Source organism: Capra hircus, chromosome 4 (genome assembly GCF_001704415.2).
Source record: "Capra hircus breed San Clemente chromosome 4, ASM170441v1, whole genome shotgun sequence".
NCBI classification, from domain to species: Eukaryota; Metazoa; Chordata; class Mammalia; order Artiodactyla; family Bovidae; genus Capra; species Capra hircus.
This window is the reverse complement of record NC_030811.1, coordinates 90,102,463-90,122,148: the sequence shown is the minus strand read 5'-3', so window position 1 is coordinate 90,122,148 and position 19,686 is coordinate 90,102,463. Positions and strand designations below refer to the sequence as shown.

Sequence of the window (19,686 nt, the reverse complement as noted above, 5' to 3'; positions counted from 1 at the left end):
TGAAAGTGAAGTCGCTCAGTCGTGTCTGACTCTCAGCGACCCCATGGACTGCAGCCTACCAGGCTCCTCCGTCTATGGGAATTTCCAGGCAAGAGTACTGGAGTGGGGTGCCATTGCCTTCTCCGAGATAAACATTACTGAATTTCAAAAAGTAGAATTCTTTTTTGTGTGTGATTCAGTTATACATGTACGCATATATTATTTTTGAACTTATTTTCCATGATAGGTTATTACAATATATTGACTGTAGTTCCCTGTGCTATGCAATAAATCTTTTGTATATTTATTTTAAAGGTTATTTAGGTTTTTTTTTTCCTGAAGGAATTCTGTGTATCCTACACTGAGCAGATGTCCCTTCATGTTTTCCTCCTTCTTTCTTCCAGGTTTCTACAGGTTTTGAGAGTTCTGGATTAATTTTGTGTTTAATTACTTAGTCTGGGATTTCCCAGTCATAGAGGCAGGGTCAACTTGGATGCCATAGCTTCACGTGGCAGAGGTGTGAGATGCTGATTTCTTTTGGAGAACTTTTTCCTATCGAAAGCCTATCAAGATGTTTCAAGCTTACTTCTTGCTTCTCTGAGCTAGAAGGTAGTCTTTCTAGAACCTTTCACTGGATTGTGTAATACTCTGAGGATCTCAGCTTGATATCAGCATCTCGACTCCAGCTCCCTACCTTGCTCAGGGAGTGTAAGAGGCAGAGACGCAGAAATGTTCTGTGGCCACGTGGGCAGTTTAAACTTCAGTGTCCAGTGTTTGAGTCTCTACTGAAACCCTCCTTCAGGCTGCATGACATCAGCCTTGTTCTGCTGCTCTGGCATAGATGTGCATTGGCATTGGGACTGTCACCTGCTCTTCCCCAGCCTTTCCCCCTTCTTCCTTTCCCGTCCGTCTTCCCCCTCTCTTATACTTGGCTGTGTACTTTGAATGTGGATGTGTGGATTTTATTTAAATGCGCTCTGTGTTAATAAAGGAATTATTCATTCAGTGTAACCCAGTGTGTTGCAAGATTGCCTATTGTTATTATTATTGGTATTTAATACTGGCTGTGTAGCTTGTTTTTATTTTTGGTGCTTATTAATAATAGTGTAATAACCAGCCTTGTGTCTACATACCTCTTGCACATATTTTTCTTCCTTTATTCAGGATAAATGTCCAGATGTAAAAACTGCTAGCTCAAAGAGCAGAACTTTTTAAGCCTTGGAAACATCATGCCAAGCTTACCTTCCCAGTATCAGTGTGTGAAAATTGTCCATTCCCTCCCCTGTATTTAGCATTGGGTTGATTCTTTTTATTCTCAGAGCTAAAATTATTCATAGTCTAATAGCTTTATGTTATTCAGCTAATAAAATTTAATGTTTTTTTCTCCTTTAAAGTAATTTAAAACTTTTACATTAGATGAGAAGTAGACAAATAGGATGGTTTATGAAGACAGCACTTACATGCTTAATTATGAAATACTTCTAGCATAAATTGAAATGTTTGACAGATCAGCCAACGGATGCCTTCAGTATAGCATTTCAGCATTGCCACTAACTTGCACATGAGTGAAGCTAACATTTGAATACTGTTAAAGCTGTAGTTTGGTTCATGAGAAGTGTATGCATCTGAATTGAAACTCCTTAAAAATGGATATACGATTTGCTAGAATTTAATTAAAATGACTCTTGCTAATATTGTGAGCAGCTTGGAAGATGAACTTCAGTCCTTTAAAAATAGTTTAATTTCAAAACTGAGTTGAGTGTAGTAACCGATGATCTACCTGAACAAGTAATTTCTTTCCTTAGTTCTCAATTCCAAGTTGTAGTGAAATTAACTAAGGTAATTATTTTAAACTCACCCCCCCAACATCTTGTATATTTGCTGATATTGGGATTAAAGGCAATAATACTGCATTTTGTATATACAGTGCTGCCTTGTGCCAAACTCTGAAGGTAAAACAGATAAAATTTCTCAGATTTGAGAGTTCCTTCACAAAAGTATTTTGTTTTGTTAGACTTGGAATCTGATAAGAAAGTATTTCCATTCTTCCTTTATTATTACACTATATGAAAATCATCCAAAAAAGGGAAGCATTTTGGACTTGAAAATATTAATTATTAGTGTACTGGTACATCGCCTAGGGTACTTTTAATAAGACTAATGGTAAGGAATATAAAGCTTTTCTTATTAACCATTCACCCTTCCTGACCTTAAATGTTCTGAATTATTATGTGTATAGAAAGAGATTCTCATTTTTCTACTTAAGGTCAGTTTTTAGTCTCATTTTTAATCACTGAGAAATTCTTTTAAAAACAGCTAGATGCTGTGTTGATAGTGTTCTTATTTTGTCCCAACCCTTTGACTCAAAGAAGAAGGCTGCAGCTACCCACTGTGTATTGGACATAAGTTAATTTTTTTGTTTGTTTTTGTCTTTGTAGAAAAGTGTGATCTGATAAGCTCATGCTTCCTAATATAGCAGGAACCTCCCAGATGATGAGTAGAGCACATATTTTCTACTGCCCCTCTCATCTGTTAAAAGAAAATTTTTCCACAGACAATTTACTGACCTAGTAGGCTTTTATTCAGTGATTCATCAATCAGGCAGCATTCAATCTGCAGATGGAGAGAAGCTATAGAAAGAGCTATAGAAAATGAGAGACTTTTATAAACCAAAGTGAGCAGGAGCAAGGGAGGAAATGATGCCGGGCATTTACGGATTGTTTAAAGCAGGGTGACTTTGAGAGTAAGGGGCAAAGGGAGGCCTAAGAGCCCTGTCAGGTAATGTGTGCTGAGCAGGCAGGTGCTGATTGGTTGACCTAAGCCTTCCTTTTCTGGGAAAGTGCAGTGTAGAAACAGTTAAGTTTTAGGTTGCTTACATGGGGCTTTAGCATGAGCAACTCCATTTTGGGCCCAGCCTGGTTACTTTTAATACATCACAACTTACATTGAAGGATAAAGTATACAAAATAAAGTCATACTGCAGCTAGAAAAACTAGACCAGATAATTTGAGGAATGCCTAGAAGTTGACAACAGATGGAATCAAACTGATAGATAACTAAGAGGGGCCTATGTATACCTGTGGCTGGCTCATGTTAATATATGGCAAAGGCCAACGCAGTATTATAAAGCAGTTATCCTCCAATAAAAAAAAATAATTTTTTTAAAATAATTTTTTAAAAAGCTATTGCCATGATAAGCCTATTTTATTCCAATGAAATTCCAGAGGGATTTCAAACTGAAATTCAATAAAGGGAAAAAGCATGGGGCTTGTGGTCAGGGATAAGTTCTGAATGTCTAAGAGAGAGACATTTGGAACCAGTCCTGCCTCTTGTACGTCCTGAGAGATTGTCAGTGAAAGTGTTTGTCCTGGGGATAAAGCCCTGAGAAATACTTCATAAACGAAGTGAGACATTTATTGAGGACTTCTGCCATGACTGTGTCTTGACTGTAGATTTGGGGTTGGGCAACTTTTTCTGTGCAGGATGGAAGAGTAAATATTTTAGTCTTTATGGGCTTTTTCATCTCTTTCACACCCATTTCTCTCTGCTGTTACAGTGGGAATGAAGACATAGACAATTTTAAGTGAATGGACAAGACTCAGTTCCAATCAAACATTATTTATAAAAATAGGTGGTGGGCCATATTTGGCTCATTACCTGTAGTTCACCAACTGTGGTTCTAGAGAAAGCAGCAGAACAGATCCTGACGTAACTCAAGATCCCCACAGTGACAGATGGAGGTAACAGAAAAATGTTACCCATGGAGCCCTTGAGTCCAGTCTGACCCATTAACTTAAGAGTTGCTTCTTTGAACAGATCAAACACTGACAAAGATTTGCAGTTCAGAGGAGAAAGCAAACACAACAAAGAGGTGGAAAGACGCATTCCCCTGTAAAAAAGATTCTTAGAAGACAGGACAGCACTCCATGTGATTTTATGCTAATATATAAATTGAAAATTAAATGGATAATTTTCTATGAACGCTTTCTTGGATTGATTCAAAGTGAGGTAGAAAGCTTGAGTAGACCAGTAACCACAGAGGAAATGGTAATCAAGCTAAAAATTATATATATATATATCTTGTGAATAGAGTACTGTTCCAATGGTTCTGTCAGACATTTTAAAAACAGATTAATACCACGTTATATCAACTGTTCTGGAATATAGAAAAAGATGCAAAGATTTTTTTTTACTCATAAAGATCTAATAAACTTGGGACAGAAAGCTGGCAGTGATGAAGTACAAGAGAAAGTTCTGTTGGCCAATCTCAGGAATTAGCACATCTCCCTTTTTGGTCTGTGATTTCCATTTAGCACTGTAGGGAGACAGTCCTTGTGGGTCTCACATTTTATCCATCTTGTGAGCAGAGGGATTGACTGCCTTCATTCTAGTCTATCTTGACAAACATACTTGTATAGCAGACGTGACTGTATAGAATGGGACAGGATTTGTTTTGAGCAGAAGTCCTTGGTCAGGACATGAATGAACTAACTACTCATTTTATTAATGGTATATTTTGTGAGTAGAATGTTTTAATTCTGATGTAGTTTAGTATATCAAGTTTTTACTTTATGATCAGTTTTCTTTATGTCACATACAGGAAGTTCTTGCCTTTCTTAATGTCATAAATATATTTTCCTGTTTTCCTTCTAGGTGCTTTATAGTTCTGGTTTTTCATTTAGGTCTGTGATCCATACATCTCTTCTTTTTCCTTTGAATTAACTTTGTGCCTTGGTAAAAAGTCAAATGATTATTTATAGGGTGGCTTATTTCCAGATTCTTCTGTTCCATGGATCTGTTTCTCTCTCTATACCACATCCACAGTGTTAATTCCTGTAGGTTTATACTATATCACCTGGAAATCGTGTTATATGTACTCTCCGATTGTATCATTTTATGTCAAAATTATTTAGGCTATTCTAAGTTCTTTTCCTTTCTTTCTCTCTTTTTGATGCCTCTGTGTGGCTTGTGGGATTTTAGTTCCCTGTGTGTGTGCTCAGGTACTCAGTTGTGTCCGACTCTCTCTGACCCCTTGGCCTGGGATTAAACCCACACTCTTGGCAGTGAAAGTACAGGGTCCTAACCAGTGAACCACCAGGGACACTGGATCACCAGGGAATCACCCCGTTTTTTTTCATTTCCAAATACATTTTTCTATCATATTGTTTGTTTTAAAAAGCTTCATCAATCATTTAGTCTAATTAAATTTTAACTGGGATGACATTGAATATAAATATATTGGAAGGATGAATATCTCAGCAGTGATTATTTTTAAAATCCAAGAACATGTTATGTCTCTTATGTGGATATTCTCTAATATTTCTGAGCAGTGTTTTCTGAACAATGCTTGCTGAGTTGCTTCAGTTGTGTCTGACTTTAAACATGCGAATTAATGTTTAAATTTTATTTTGTAATGTTTGTAGTTGGTGTATAGAACTATATTGACATTTTAACATTCACCTTGTGTCTGGAGACTTTTCCAAATTTGTTTACTAGTTTTAGCATGATTTTCTTTTTAATATAGTTTCATAGGCTTTCTATGTGTATGAATATGCCATCTATAAATAATGGGAGTTTTGCTTCTCATCTTCCATTCCTTTTGCCCTTTATTCCCTTTTCTCAAGTTACTGAATTAAGCTAGGACTTCGGGTCCAGTGTTGAATAGAAGTAATGAGGACAGACGATCCTGGCCTCTTCCCAGTCTTAGGGAAGAACAGTGTTTTAAGTATAATAGTAGTACGAGATTTTTGTAGATAATCTTTCTCAAATAGAGTAAGATACCTTCCGTTACGTACCAAGACTTTTATCTTGAAGAGATACAGAAGTTTTTCAAATCTTCTAAGATACTCTCTTGTGGTTTGTCTCTTTTATTCTGTTACTATGGTGAGTTTTGAATACAAAGCCAGCTCCAGTTGTTTATGATGTATTACCATTTATTGATGTGTATGTATTTTTTGCTGGATTTTATTTGCTAATATTTTGTCCAGGAATTCTGCATTTATGTTCATAAGGGACATTTATCTGTAATTTTCTATTATAATATCTTTGCCAGTTTGGGGATCAGGATTATGTTCCTTAAAAGGAATTGAAAACTATTGTATTCTCACGTATCATTTTGTGACAGACGGTGAATGATCGAAATCTCTGGTGATGCTCTCTGGGCCTGGCATTTGCTTTGTGAAACATCTCATCTTTTCACTTATACCTTGATTTCTTTCATGTGCATGCTGTTGTGTAGCTTTTTTGTTTGTTTTTTTCTTGTGTCAGCTTTGGGAATTTGTGTTTTTTCGAGGTACTAACCCGTTTTTAATCTCAGTCCAGATCTGGCAGATGACAGCCGTCTGACCGCCTCTGGCCTGGTGCGCCTACGTTTGGCTGCTTTCGTCCGGCTCTGGTCTTATAAGTGGCGGTGTTGCAGTAGAGACCATGCAGCCCTCAAAGCCTGAAACGTTTTCTGTCTGGCCCTTTGCTGAAGAAGGCTCATCCACCCAGAGCCAAGTTTTCAGACTTAACTGAATTGAGTAGGTCGTCCTTTACCAACATTATCCTTAGCATATCTGGAGGGTCTGCCTTTGTGCCCCTCTTTCATTCCTGGCTGGTAATTTGTGTTTTCTCGCCTTTGTTTGTAATCAGACTTTCTATATGTTTATCAATCTTATTTAAGTTTTCAAAAAAACTAATCCTTGTTTTTCTCTGGTGCTTGTTTTGTATTTCGCTGATTTCTGCTTTATCTTGATGACTGCCTTTCATCTACTTACTTTGAGTGTAATTTGCCCCTCTTTTTCAAGTATCGTAAGGTGGGAGTTTATTTTAGTGATTTTTTTTAATACCTTTTTCTTTTCCTCTAACGCATCTGAAAGGAACTTGAAAACTTGATGAAGAGTATCTATCAGAAACTTACAGAGAAGATCATGCTTAATGGTGAAACGTTAGCATCATTTTCATTAATGTCAGGAATGGGGTAATTATGCTCACTGTCTGACGTTCACTGCTCAGTATTCTGCCGGGGTTCGTGATATGATTGAAGGAGAAGTGTGAAATGAATAGTGCAAAGGAAGGTGATAAACTGGGATTCCGCAGACTTGATAGTGTCAGAAAGTGTGGGACCTTGTTTCTCTGGCAATTTTCTTTGTTCTCAGTACATGAAAGTCCATTTTTTTCTGATATTGCTAAAGTTAAAACATTGGTGGGTTTCAAGATTAGAGATCCTTATGGCTATTGTTAAAAGAGACACAGAGTATCACTTCTGTGTTTGTCTGGCTGGAAGGAGGTTTGAGGGTTCTGGTAGTTAACTCCCAAAGTGCTGTAGTTGTTACCTTAAATGTTCACTTCAGCTTGCTGAGCTGAGGACTTACAAGCTCCAGATTTTACCATTTTTACAGAAGGGCTCTTCCAGCTGCTTTGCCACTATGACTTGGGTGTGCCTACACTGAGAAGTCTATCCCTTGATGCTGGTAGAGTTGCCGTGTTTCTGCTGCTGCAAGGACAGTGTTCCTCCTGTGTTGCCTCGTGTGTTTGTCATTGTTAAGTCTCTCAGTCTTGTGCAGCTCTCTGTGACCCCACGGACTGCAGCATGCCAGGTTTTCCTGCCCCTCATCATCTCCTGGAGCTTGCTCAAACTCAGGTCCGTTGAGTCAGTGATGCCACCAGGGAAGTCTCGCATAATGTTGACAAGCTGTATTTTTAATCATCTGTCACTTGGCTGAACTTTTCTTAAAAAGGAGAGATCAATAACGGAGAGATCACAGAAAGGCTCGGACAAGTGCTTCTGAAAGGACTTGAAATTATAAATGTTCTTAAGAGACGTAAACTATTATTTCTGTTGTGATAATCAACACTTTTTAACAGAAAGTCTGGTACTGGTGTTAGATTTGGGACACTACCGACTGGGTATCTTGGCCAAGATGGGGAAAATATCCAATGCAGAAGTACCACTTTTCTAACCAATGTGTGATAAATTTTGCTGAGAAACTTACACGTGTGTAGACTCTTGCTCTTCCTTCACTCATCTACTCAGCAAACATGCATTGAGCACCTACTTTCACCACCTATTTCCCCAGTGGCCCTGGGAACAAAGCTCTCAACTAGGCAGACACAGTCCTTGCCCTTGTGGAGCCTAAAAGCGGGGTGTGATGAACACTGAATGTGGCAGTCAGGAAATAACAATCACCTCTGCTTTGTTACCATGTAACTACATTTTTTGGATGTAGAATGTGAAAAGTAGATTAATGTTATAAGGCTGGATGTCTCAAGTACACGTTTTTCTTCCTTTGAACCAACTATTCATTGTGTTTGATTTTAAGTCTCTCTGGAATGCTTTTTGCATAACCACTGCTTTTCCGACTTGAAAGTGGTGGGTGGATTGGTCTTGTGGAGGCTGGTACAAGGAGTCTATGCAATGTGATCAATAAGAACTCAGACTCTGAAGTCAGACTGTCTGGATTTGAATTCCCCCCCTGCCCTGTTTGGCAGTTGTGGTTAATATGCCTGTGAGTCAATTGTCTTTAACCTGCAAAATGAGAATAATAGAGTGTTGTGAAGATTGAATGAGATAATATAGACAATAACCCTAGCAGTGCCTGGTGCATTGTGCACTCTGGTTTCATGTGAATTGTGTGTGCTATGGTTATTGTTTCCCTGCCTGCCTTCGCTATGCGTGCTGTACCTATAGAACCTTCTTCCATTTAGCTGCACAGCAGTCTCAGGGCAGATTGCACTATTTGGTGCTTTCTGGAATGTGGTAATAGTACTAAAGGGAATCTGTTTTTGACAGTAAAGATTTGAGAGCCTTTGGTGATATGATATATTCACTTACAACCAGTTCATTCAGGATCTAACAGTTTGTCATTGACTGTCATTTGCAAAGTTATAAAGGAAAGGGGTCTGGTATTCCCATCTCTTTCAGAATTCTCCACAGTTTATTATGATACACATAGTCAAAGGCTTCAGTGTAGTCCATAAAGCAGAAATAGATGTTTTTCTGGAACTCTCTTGCTTTTTCCACGATCTAGTGGATGTTGGCAATTTGATCTCTGGTTCCTCTGCCTTTTCTAAAACCAGCTTGAACATCAGGAAGTTCACGGTTCATGTATTGCTGAAGCCTGACTTGGAGAATATTGAGCATTACTTTACTAGCGTGTGAGATGAGTGCAATTGTGCGATAGTCTGAGCATTCTTTGGCATTGCCTTTCTTTGGAATTGGAATGAAAACTGACCTTTTCCAGTCCTGTGGCCAATGCTGAGTTTTCCAAATTCGCTGGCATATTGAGTGCAGCACTTTCACAGCATCATCTTTTAGTATTTGAAATAGCTCAACTGGAATTCCATCACTTCCACTAGCTTTGTTTGTAGTGATGCTTTCTAAGGCCCACTTGACTTTACATTCCAGGATGTCTGGCTCTAGATGAGTAATCACACCATCGTGATTATCTGGGTCATGAAGATCTTTTTTGTACAGTTCTTCCGTGTATTCTTGCCACCTCTTCTTAATATCTTCTGCTTCTGTTAGGTCCATACCATTTCTTTCCTTTATTGAGCCCATCTTTGCATGAAGTGTTCCCTTGGTAGCTCTCATTTTCTTGACGAGATATCTAGTCTTTCCCATTCTGTTGTTTTCCTCTCTTTCTTTGCATTGATCTCTGAGGAAGGCTTTCTTATCTCTCCTTGCTATCCTTTGGAACTCTGCCTCAAATGGGTATATCTTTCCTTTTCTCCTTTGCTTTTCACTCCTCTTCTTTTCACGGCTATTTGTAAGGCCTCCCCAGACAGCCATTTTGCTTTTTTGCATTTCTTTTCCATGGGGATGGTCTTGATCCCTGTCTCCTATACAATGTCGCAAACCTCTGTCCATAGTTCATCAGGCACTCCGTCTATCAGATCTAGTCCCTTAAATCTATTTCTTACTTCCACTGTATAATCATAAGGCATTTGATTTAGGTCATACCTGAATGGTCTAGTGGTTTTCCCTACTTTCTTCAATTTAAGTCTGAATTTGGCAATAAGGAGTTCATGCTCTGAGTCACAGTCAGCTCCAGGTCTTGTTTTGCTGACTGTATAGAGCTTCTCCATCTTTGGCTGCAAAGAATATAATCAATGTGATTTTGGTGTTGACCATCTGGTGATGTCCATGTGTAGAGTCTTCTGTTGTGTTGTTGGAAGAGGGTGTTTGCTCTGACCAGTGCGTTCTCTTGGCAAAACTCTATTAGCCTTTGCCCTGCTTCATTCTGCATTCCAAAGCCAAATTTGCCTGTTAAATTCTGAAAGAGATGGAAATACCAGACCACCTGACCTGCCTCTTGAGAAACGTATATGCAGGTCAGGAAGCAACAGTTAGAACTGGACATGGAACAACAGACTGGTTCCAAATATTTCAAGGCTATATACTGTCACCCTGCTTATTTAATTTATATGCAGAGTACATCATGAGAAACGCTGGGCTAGAAGAAGCATAAGCTGGAATCAAGATTGCTGGGAGAAATATCAATAACCTCAGATATGCAGATGACACCACCCTTATAGCAGAAAGGGAAGAGGAACTAAAAAGCCTCTTGATGAAAGTGAAAGAGGAGAGTGAAAATGTTGGCTTAAAAATCAACATTCAGAAAACGAAGTTCATGGCATCTGGTCCCATCACTTCATGGGAAACAGTGGAAACAGTGTCAGACTTTATTTCTTTTGGCTCCAAAATCACTGCAGATGGTAACTGCAGCCATGAAATTAAAAGACGCTTACTCTTTGGAAGAAAAGTTATGACCAGCCTAGATAGCATATTCAAAAGTGGAGATATTACTTTGCCAACAAAGGTCTGTCTAGTCAAGGCTATGGTTTTTCCTGTGGTCATGTATGGATGTGAAAGTTGGACTGTGAAGAAAGCTGAGCACTGAAGAATTGATGCTTTTGAACTGTGGTGTTGGAGAAGACTCTTGAGAGTCCCTTGGACTGCAAGGAGATCCAACCAGTCCATTCTGAAGGAGATCGGCCTTGGGTGTTCATTGGAAGTACTGATGCTAAAACTGAAGCTCCAGTACTTTGGCCACCTCATGCGAAGAGTTGACTCATTGGAAAAGTTTCTGATGCTGGGAGGGATTAGGGGCAGGAGGAGAAGGGGATGACAGAGGATGAGATGCCTGGATGGCATCATTGACTCAATTGACATGAGTTTGAGAGAACTCCGGGAGTTAGTAACGGACAGGGAGGCCTGTCATGCTGCTATTCATGGGGTCGCAAAGAGTCGGACACAGCTGAGCACCTGAACTGAACTGAAAGGAAAGGGGACAGTATTGTGTTGCAATATGTTACCCTGGAATAAGGCAGATTTTTGTTGCTACTCTTGTTAATAAACCTTGAGTAAGACTGGAATATTTTATGCAAATAAGCATGCTAGCAAAATGACCACCTAAGAGAGTATCCATCAAACCTTTCTGACCATGATTAATATTAAGAAAATTTATATCAGATCTAATTTACACACATCTGTATACACTCCAGTGTGAAACTGAAATAACACTCATAAAGCAGTTCATGTTCTTACTACTATAATGCAGCATCCTTATTTCTTTATATTCCACGTGATTCCATTCCAGTTCTTTCCATTCTGGGAAGAGAGACCATTAGTTTGAAATATACTGATCTCAGAAATTGCTGGACCAGACTACTCTTATTTAGGCAAAAATAGGCATATGAATGTGGCTTCCATGATGACTCAGATGGTAAAAAGTCTGCCTGCAATGCAGGAGACCTGGGTTCAATCCCTTTGTGAGGAAGATCCCCTGGGGAAGAACATGACAACCCACTACAGTACTCTTGCCTGAGAAATCCCATGGACAGAGGAGCCTGGTGGGCTACAGTCCATGGGGTCACGAAGAATCAGACATGAGTGAGCAACTAAACCACCGCCATCAGGGATATGAAAGTGAAAAGTGAAAGTCACTCAGTCATGTCCACCTGTTTGGGACCCCGTGGACTGTACAGTCCATGGAATTCTCTAGGCCAGAATACTGGAGTGGTAGCTGTTCCCTTCCCCAGGGGATCTTCCCAACCCGGGCATCCAACCCAGGCCTCCTGCATCTCAGGCAGATTCTTTACTAGCTGAGCCACCAGGGAAGCCAAGAATTCTGGAGTGTGTGGCCTATCCCTTCTCCAGTGGATCTTCCCAACCCAGGAATCGAACCAGAGTCTTCTACATTGCAGGCGGATTCTCTACCAGCTGAGCTACCAAGGAAGCACCAGGAATATGAGTAAGATTTAAGTGCAGCAGTCTTCAGCCATACATTTGAAAGCTTTGCTCAGTAATCACCCTATATTCCATGCAAAATCACAAAAAACAGGAAACCAACCAGTCAAAAAAGCGCTTTGTTTTTAATTCTTACTATACTTTGACAGAAGCTAGCTCAATTTGACCTTTTAAAATTTTATAGTCATTTCTGTTCCACCGAAGTTATAGACTAGATCATGGTTACGTGGATAGTCAGGTCACTGCAACCAGGAAACTTTGCTTCTTTGTCTGGCTTTGTCATTACCTGCAGGTTGACTTGTCTTCTCAGAGTATTAGCTCGGGAGGTAGGGGGCAGTAATAATATTTATATTACTTAATTAAATCCCTTCCACCCACTCCCCTCCTACCCCTATAGTTGTTCGAGGGCCAGCTGGGGCAGTGTATTTGAAATAGTTTTGTAAACTAAAGGGCTTTATACAATTATGAAGACTGTTGGGCTATAAAATTCTGGGTTTGTAATTCTTACCTCCTTTAAAAAAATTCCTTCTAGATTTCTCAGTTGAATACACTGATTGCGCTCCTGCTGGGAGAACTCCTACCTGGAGACAGGCAGAAGGTCATGACAGTTTGTACCATCGATGTCCATGCCAGAGATGTGGTGGCAAAACTTATTTCTCAGAAGGCAAGTTGCAGAGATTTCATGTATCTTTTGCTCTTTACTAAAAGGGGTGTTTTTGTCAAAAATATTTCCGAGAAAGCAATTTTTTTTAAAGTTGGTATTTTTGATTAGTTCTATGAAATTGGTTGTACTTACTTTGGATGGATTTTATATGGGTTAACAAATATATTATCCTTAAAAGAGTTACCCCAAGTGATATCCCCAGGGATTTGGCCACGTAAGGCTCCTCTAATTCAGATCATCCAAAAATTAAGCCAGGATGTGGGAACGACCAGAAGTCATGTGTTCATTTCCCTGTTTTGTGGCTTCTCTCCGCAGAAGCATCTTGGCCCATTGGCCTGTGGTAACCACCTTGGTGGCTTATCCTGCCAATAGTAGTAAGACTGTGGGCCGCCTCACTCATCTCTGTGTGCCTTTGATTATTTTCTTTTTGAAGAAAGAGAAATGTTGGCCACCCCTTGTCTTTTCCATTTCAAGCTAAATTACTTTTTTTTTCTTAAAGAAGTTACTTTGTATTCCTTTCAATGCATTGTTTACCTTCTTTCCTTATCTCTTTAAAAAGTCCATATTTCTCTTTGATACCCCCAGTGTTTAATGTGGAAGGAGAATTACTCATCCTTTTTAAAAAATATATTCCTACTTAAAATGTCAGGAGTACGATCGTCTAGTGAACAAAACTGACATACCATGCCCATAAGACTACTTTTTCCAAAACTCTTTTTTTTTTTGAGGGTGGTAATTACCTTCATGGTTTGAGGGTATGCTTATATTGTGACATATTTTCTGTTGTTTTTCTAGTTCCTTCTCAATTTATTAAAATCAAAGTGAATTTTAATTCTCTCCACAGAGTGCAAGCAAATGCTTCTTCATGTGAACATAGAAAGAAACACTTCTTGATCCAGGACACTTATTGAATAAAGTTGTTTAAATCTTAATCTAAAATTTATCCTTGCAAAATACTCTTACCATGTGTTCTCATTTTGATGATGAGCCATTGATAACTACTCTTTGAATATGACCTTGCATATTTTATCATTTTTTTTATCAGTGATGGTTTGCTTGCAGCAGAAGTTTTAATTTAAAATATGTTCTTTATTTTGTACTTAAACAGATAAAGACTTTGTCTAATTCCTGCTCATTTGGTGTGCATAAATATGCAATGCAGAGACTCAGGTAGACATCAGACAATGAGCAGATAATAATTTTGATAACTTCAGGTGATGCCTAGGAAATCCTTGGGTCTCATTGGATCTGGAAAGAGACTGGAATTATTTTTCAAACTGGGAAATAATGGATAGAATTGAGTAAAATAAGAAATAATGGCAATGAAAAAATATGGTTGTTTGGCCTAATGAAAAATGGAGTGGAAATCTCTAATAAAAGCAAAACAATTTTAGAATGGACTTGGTTGAAAGTGTTGTTTGTTTATACCTCTGACATGCTGAAATAATGGATTATGTGCTTTTTCCATCTGATTTCACTGATATTAATATAAAGTCACAAAAGTGATCCAATCCCCTAGGGTGATTCATAAAAGGGGAAAAAACATTGCGTCAAGAAATTGATGTTGTTTTACAGTAATAGCCTTCTTAAAATGAAGACTCGTTACACACATATTTCTGATTAAGTATTCAGCCATTTACATGCAATTACAGTTTGCAGGAGCGTGCAAGAGATTTCCCTTTTGTGAGATTTTTTAGGAGTAAAACGTGACTCAACAGAGTTAATTAATAGATTACATTTGTGGCCTTAAAACTCTCAGTGTTCATGTGTAGTGATCACATGATGTTTTCAGGTCGTCACTCCCCAGGCTTTTGCTTGGCTCTCTCAGCTTCGTCACCGGTGGGAGGAAACCCAGAAACATTGTCTCGTAAATATCTGTGATGCCCAGTTCCAGTACTTCTATGAATATTTAGGAAACAGCCCTCGACTTGTGATCACTCCTCTCACTGACAGGTAACAATGATAAGTTGGTGTCGGATGGGAAAAGCCAAGTCAAAAGAAGTCCTCTAGCATGGGTAAAGATGTCTCAAAGTAATTATTTTCAGATGGCTGAAAATAAAGGGTTGCAGGAAACTGTGGAACAAATAAGGAAACTCTATGAAAGCAGTATGGAAATGTACTAATTGAGTGACGCAGTGTATGTTGGTGTTAGAGACAAGGAAGGGAGCCAGGTTAGAAAAGCATAATGCCAGGTACTGTGTGGTAGAAACATGAAATCATGGGCCATTAATAAGGCTCAAGGCAGCGTCTTTGATCTCAGAGTCCATTCTCTCTGGTTATTTATGGCTGACACCCTGATATCAGGATTTCTAACCATTTCTCCCATTGCATCCTTTTGTTGAAAGTGTAAAAAGAAGAATTGCCTATGGTAAGTTCATTTCTGAAGGTTACATATAGTGAAGGAAGAAAAGAGGGAGAGCAGGAATGGTTCAGCAGATACAGTCCCTCTGAAGCACTGTGCTGAGGCCCGTCCCAGGATCAAGCAGGCAGGATCCCTGCTCTTACAAAGCACACTGTCTAGGGGAGTGTGGCTTGTGAGTGGCTGGGAACAGAGAGGAATGTTTAACAGATTAACAGAGCTGTGTTAGGGGGTAGTACTTGTTGTTTACTCGCTAAGTTGTGTCTAACTCCTTGCGACCCCATGGACTGCAGCATGCCAGGACTCCTTGTCCCTTACCATCTCCCAGAGTTCACCCAAGTTCATGTCCATTGAATCAGTGATGTCATCCAACCGTCCCATCCTCTGTTGCCCTTTCCTCCTTTTGCCCTCAATCTTTCCCAGCATCAGGGTTTTTTCAGATGAGTCAGTTGTCCATATGTTATGACAAAAATAATACAGGGTGATATGTTAGAAAGTGTCTTGAAGGGAGAGCCTGCTATAGATTGTGAGAGGACAGTGGAGCCAAGACTCAAATGATAACAGTGAACCAGCGAGGCAAACATCCTGGGCCAGGTAAAGACAAGTACAACGTTTCTAAGATGGAAAGGAGCTTGGCTGCTTCAAGCGATAGATACAGAGCCCAGTGTGGCCCAAGTGTGTCAAAGGAGCAAGTGGTTCTTAAAAGTTCATTGCCACTTGACTCCAGGGTAATAGCTACACACAGTCACAATGTTATAGAGATGAGGATATGCCACATTGACCTGAAATTCTTTGTTAGTATTCCAACCTCTACTGAATTAATTGATGGGAGAAAGCATATTTAGTCTTTGGCATTAATGAAAGAGAAATCAGACCTCAAGATCATACTCATGTTCCCAGTTACCCAGTTATCACCATGCCACGTAAGTTACCTGGGAATGAAAGTGCAAACAGCTTCAAGTGTGTCTGTCGAGCTGGGGTCGTAATGGTGGCCCTGGGAGATTGGTGGAATTCCCTCATTAGCTTTGGGATTGTTCTTAAATGCATTAATCTACTTGTGACTATGTCATTGATAAATCATCAGGCTTCTGAAATTGTTTCTCTAAATCAGTTCTCTTTAACTTGCCTCTAACTAAAGTCAGTGTTCACTATCTAGTTAATTTATGTACTGCTTTCAGTGTGAGAAATTAAAATCTGTAGCCTGACAAAATCACTTGTATTGTCAAAACTGCAAATGCCTAGAATCTGCTGTATCCGTGTCATTGTAAATAGAGAAGGATACAGGGTACAGGACAAAAGGGAAGAGGCGTTTTAAAGTCTATCAATAGGGAGAACCAATAGCATATTAACTTTCCAATTTGAAATCACTATGAGATTTATTTGGAAGTAAAAAGGAAGATTAATATTCCTTTTATAGAGTGAATAGGGCTGTATAAGATGTTCACATTATGTTCGTTTCTCTCCCATTTCATTCTTGGGATTATTTACTAATAGTTTACATTAACGCAATGATACCTTGCAAATACTTCCATTATGTCCTGATTCGTGTTAACCTCCCCTTAGTGTGGTAGGCTGGAAAAATATCATCTCCTCCTCCCCTATGTGGACGTGTTCAGAGACCCAGGTTACCCAGTTTGTAACTGAGAGACTTGGGCTGAAACACAGGTGGACTCTTTCCTGGGGCGCAGGCTAAGCTGCTTTTACAGAAAGACCTGGAATATAAGGGCCTCAATAGCATGGAAGCTGGGGTCTCAGTTGGGTGACATTCCCGAGGAGGGTGGTTCAGCAGTATTGGCTTCCGGGTGGCCAACATGCTACACATGGCTTGAACACTTACTTCATGTCATGGAAAAAGGGGAAAACATCTCAAAGGAGGCATCCTAGGGTGTGCATGCTCATTTCGGTGCATATCACGCTGGTTGGAGCTTGGTCACTTGGCTGCTCCTGGCTGGAAGGCAGGGAGAAAATGTAGTCTGTAGCATATGGGTGGTCGTAGGCCCAGTGGAACTTGGAACCACAGGAAAAGATTGCTAGGGCATAGTCTGCAGTAGAAAAAGTGCTATAATTGCTAGGCCAGGGATCTTTCAACTCCATATTCATTGTAAGATGCTCTGAAATGTGGTGGCTGTAAAAAATAGAAACTCTTGCAATTTCCATAAGTAATTACGTCAATTTGCATAGTACTTTGAATTTTTAAGGCATTCACCTTTGGCTTTCTTAGCCGTCCATTGCTTTCACCACTTGGCCACCTCATTGAGTTGACTTTCTTAATATAACCCTATAATAAATCTCATTTTATGGAGGAAAACACTGAGGCAGGTTGATGTCAGAAATGTAATTTAAGGTTACCATTTGATGCATGGCAGAGTAGACACTAGTCCTGGGTACCCCCCACTAGATCCCCTGTCTGTACTAAAACAAAGATAATTCATGAATCTGCAGAAACCCCATGTTAGGTCCCGGCCAGGTATTAGTTTTCCTTCTTTTACAAGTGTTAAATTCTGTCTTAGCATATTTTTCCTTAGGCTAAGAATCTGAATCTTTCCTGCAAAAATAAGTATTATCATAGTCTAAACACACATAACACATTTGAAATGAATTTCTGAATACATTTTAATGTAATAAATTGTCTTTGTCATATTTGCTTTGTGTAGTGAAATAGGTATATATTATCTGCATAGTTTATATTTATATATATTTGTACATCTCATCTCTTAATGTATTTATTAAAATATGAAGTGTTTAATTCATCATCATCCAAGATTCCTATTTTTCTTTTATAAGCAATAATTGAAATGTTGTCTGCCATATTAATAGTATGTTTACCTAGAAATATCAGAAATTCAAGAGCATTACAAATTAAGTGTCATTTGTATTCAAATACACAGCTCTTCGGAAATGAGATAACGCAATGCCTTCTTCTCTATTATTTTTAAACAGCCAACCTGAAATTAAATTTGTTACAATATTATTCTGACTTTTACCATGAACAAATCAGAGGCATGTCAACATTTTGTATTACAGCTACATTCTGGACCATAGCTTCTTAAACTTACAAAAATATTGGATTGTCCTTCACTTTTTCTAGGAATCTCATATAAAATAGTAATGCTTGTGTCTTCTTTTGCTTAAAGGTGTTACATTACTTTAACTCAGTCCCTTCATCTCACCATGAGTGGGGCTCCAGCTGGCCCGGCTGGAACAGGGAAAACAGAAACCACCAAAGATCTTGGCCGTGCGCTTGGCATGATGGTCTATGTGTTCAACTGTTCAGAGCAAATGGACTACAAAGTAGGTTATAAAGTGATGCAGCCTAATAGTATTATTCCTCATCTGGAATGACTCAAACTAATACACTCAAACTCTTTTCTATTAACAAGTTCTTAATGCTTCACTCCATCGTTTAGTCCATAGGAAATATCTATAAGGGACTGGTGCAGACAGGAGCCTGGGGCTGCTTTGACGAGTTCAATCGAATCTCCGTGGAAGTTCTGTCTGTGGTGTCAGTGCAAGTGAAAATGATACACGATGCCATCAGAAACAGGAAGGAGAGGTGAGTGGCACGTGGCTTCTTCCTGCTGTTCCAAGTAGAAAGAGCACCATGGAGCAATAGAGGAGACCTCATCTCCACAGTCTCTGACCGCCTCTCCCTGTCCCGCGAGGTGGATAGAATGAGAGGGACTGGTTAATTGTGAAGATTTATTTTGAATAACCCCCCATGTCTTTGCAGTGGTGTTTGAGTGTTGAATACAAGAAAGGTGTATCACATTACTTTAATTACTTAAAGAATAAACACCCTCCGCAACACTGAATCCCGTTATCAATTCTCAGTCCTGATCTTACTTGACCTTCTGGCAGCATTTGACACCATCTCTCCCTTCTACATGATGCACTTTCTTCACATAGGTTCCAAGATCCCACATCCTCCCAGTTTTCCCTCATCCTCAGGGCTGCTCATTTGCTGATTTCTTCTTGACTATAAAATGAGGGGAAGCATAGTATCCATCTCACAGATTATCATGAGAATTAAATGCAAAGCACTTGGGCAAGTGCCTGACACAAAGCACCATGTCAGTGTTGTTGTTCAGTTGCTAAGTCATGTCCAACTGTTTGTGACCCCATGGACTGCAGCACGCCAGGCTTCCCTGTCCTTCACTGTCTCCCAGAGTTTGCTCAAACTCATGTCCATTGCAGAGAAGGCAATGGCACCCCACTCCAGTACTCTTGCCTGGAACCTCCCACGGACAGAGGAGCCTGGTAGCCTGTGGTCCATGGGGTCGCTGAGAGTCGGACACGACTGAGCGACTTCACTTTCACTTTTCCCTTTCATGCATTGGAGAAGGAAATGGCAACCCACTCCAGTGTTCTTGCCTGGAGAATCCCAGGGGTGGGGAAGCCTGGTGGGCTGCCGTCTATGGGGTTGCACAGAATCAGACACGACTGAAGCGATTT

General features: G+C 39.6%; 1 protein-coding gene across 1 annotated transcript in view; it reads left to right on the top strand.

Moving 5' to 3' along the window:
* Positions 1-19,686, top strand: part of DNAH11 (dynein axonemal heavy chain 11) — a 354,965-nt gene that overhangs the window by 107,916 nt on the left and 227,363 nt on the right. The window contains exons 31-34 of the mRNA XM_018047336.1: positions 12,744-12,875; positions 14,668-14,828; positions 18,369-18,525; positions 18,642-18,787. Of these exons, the coding sequence (XP_017902825.1) occupies positions 12,744-12,875; positions 14,668-14,828; positions 18,369-18,525; positions 18,642-18,787 (596 nt within the window). The remainder of the gene's footprint in view (positions 1-12,743; positions 12,876-14,667; positions 14,829-18,368; positions 18,526-18,641; positions 18,788-19,686) is intronic.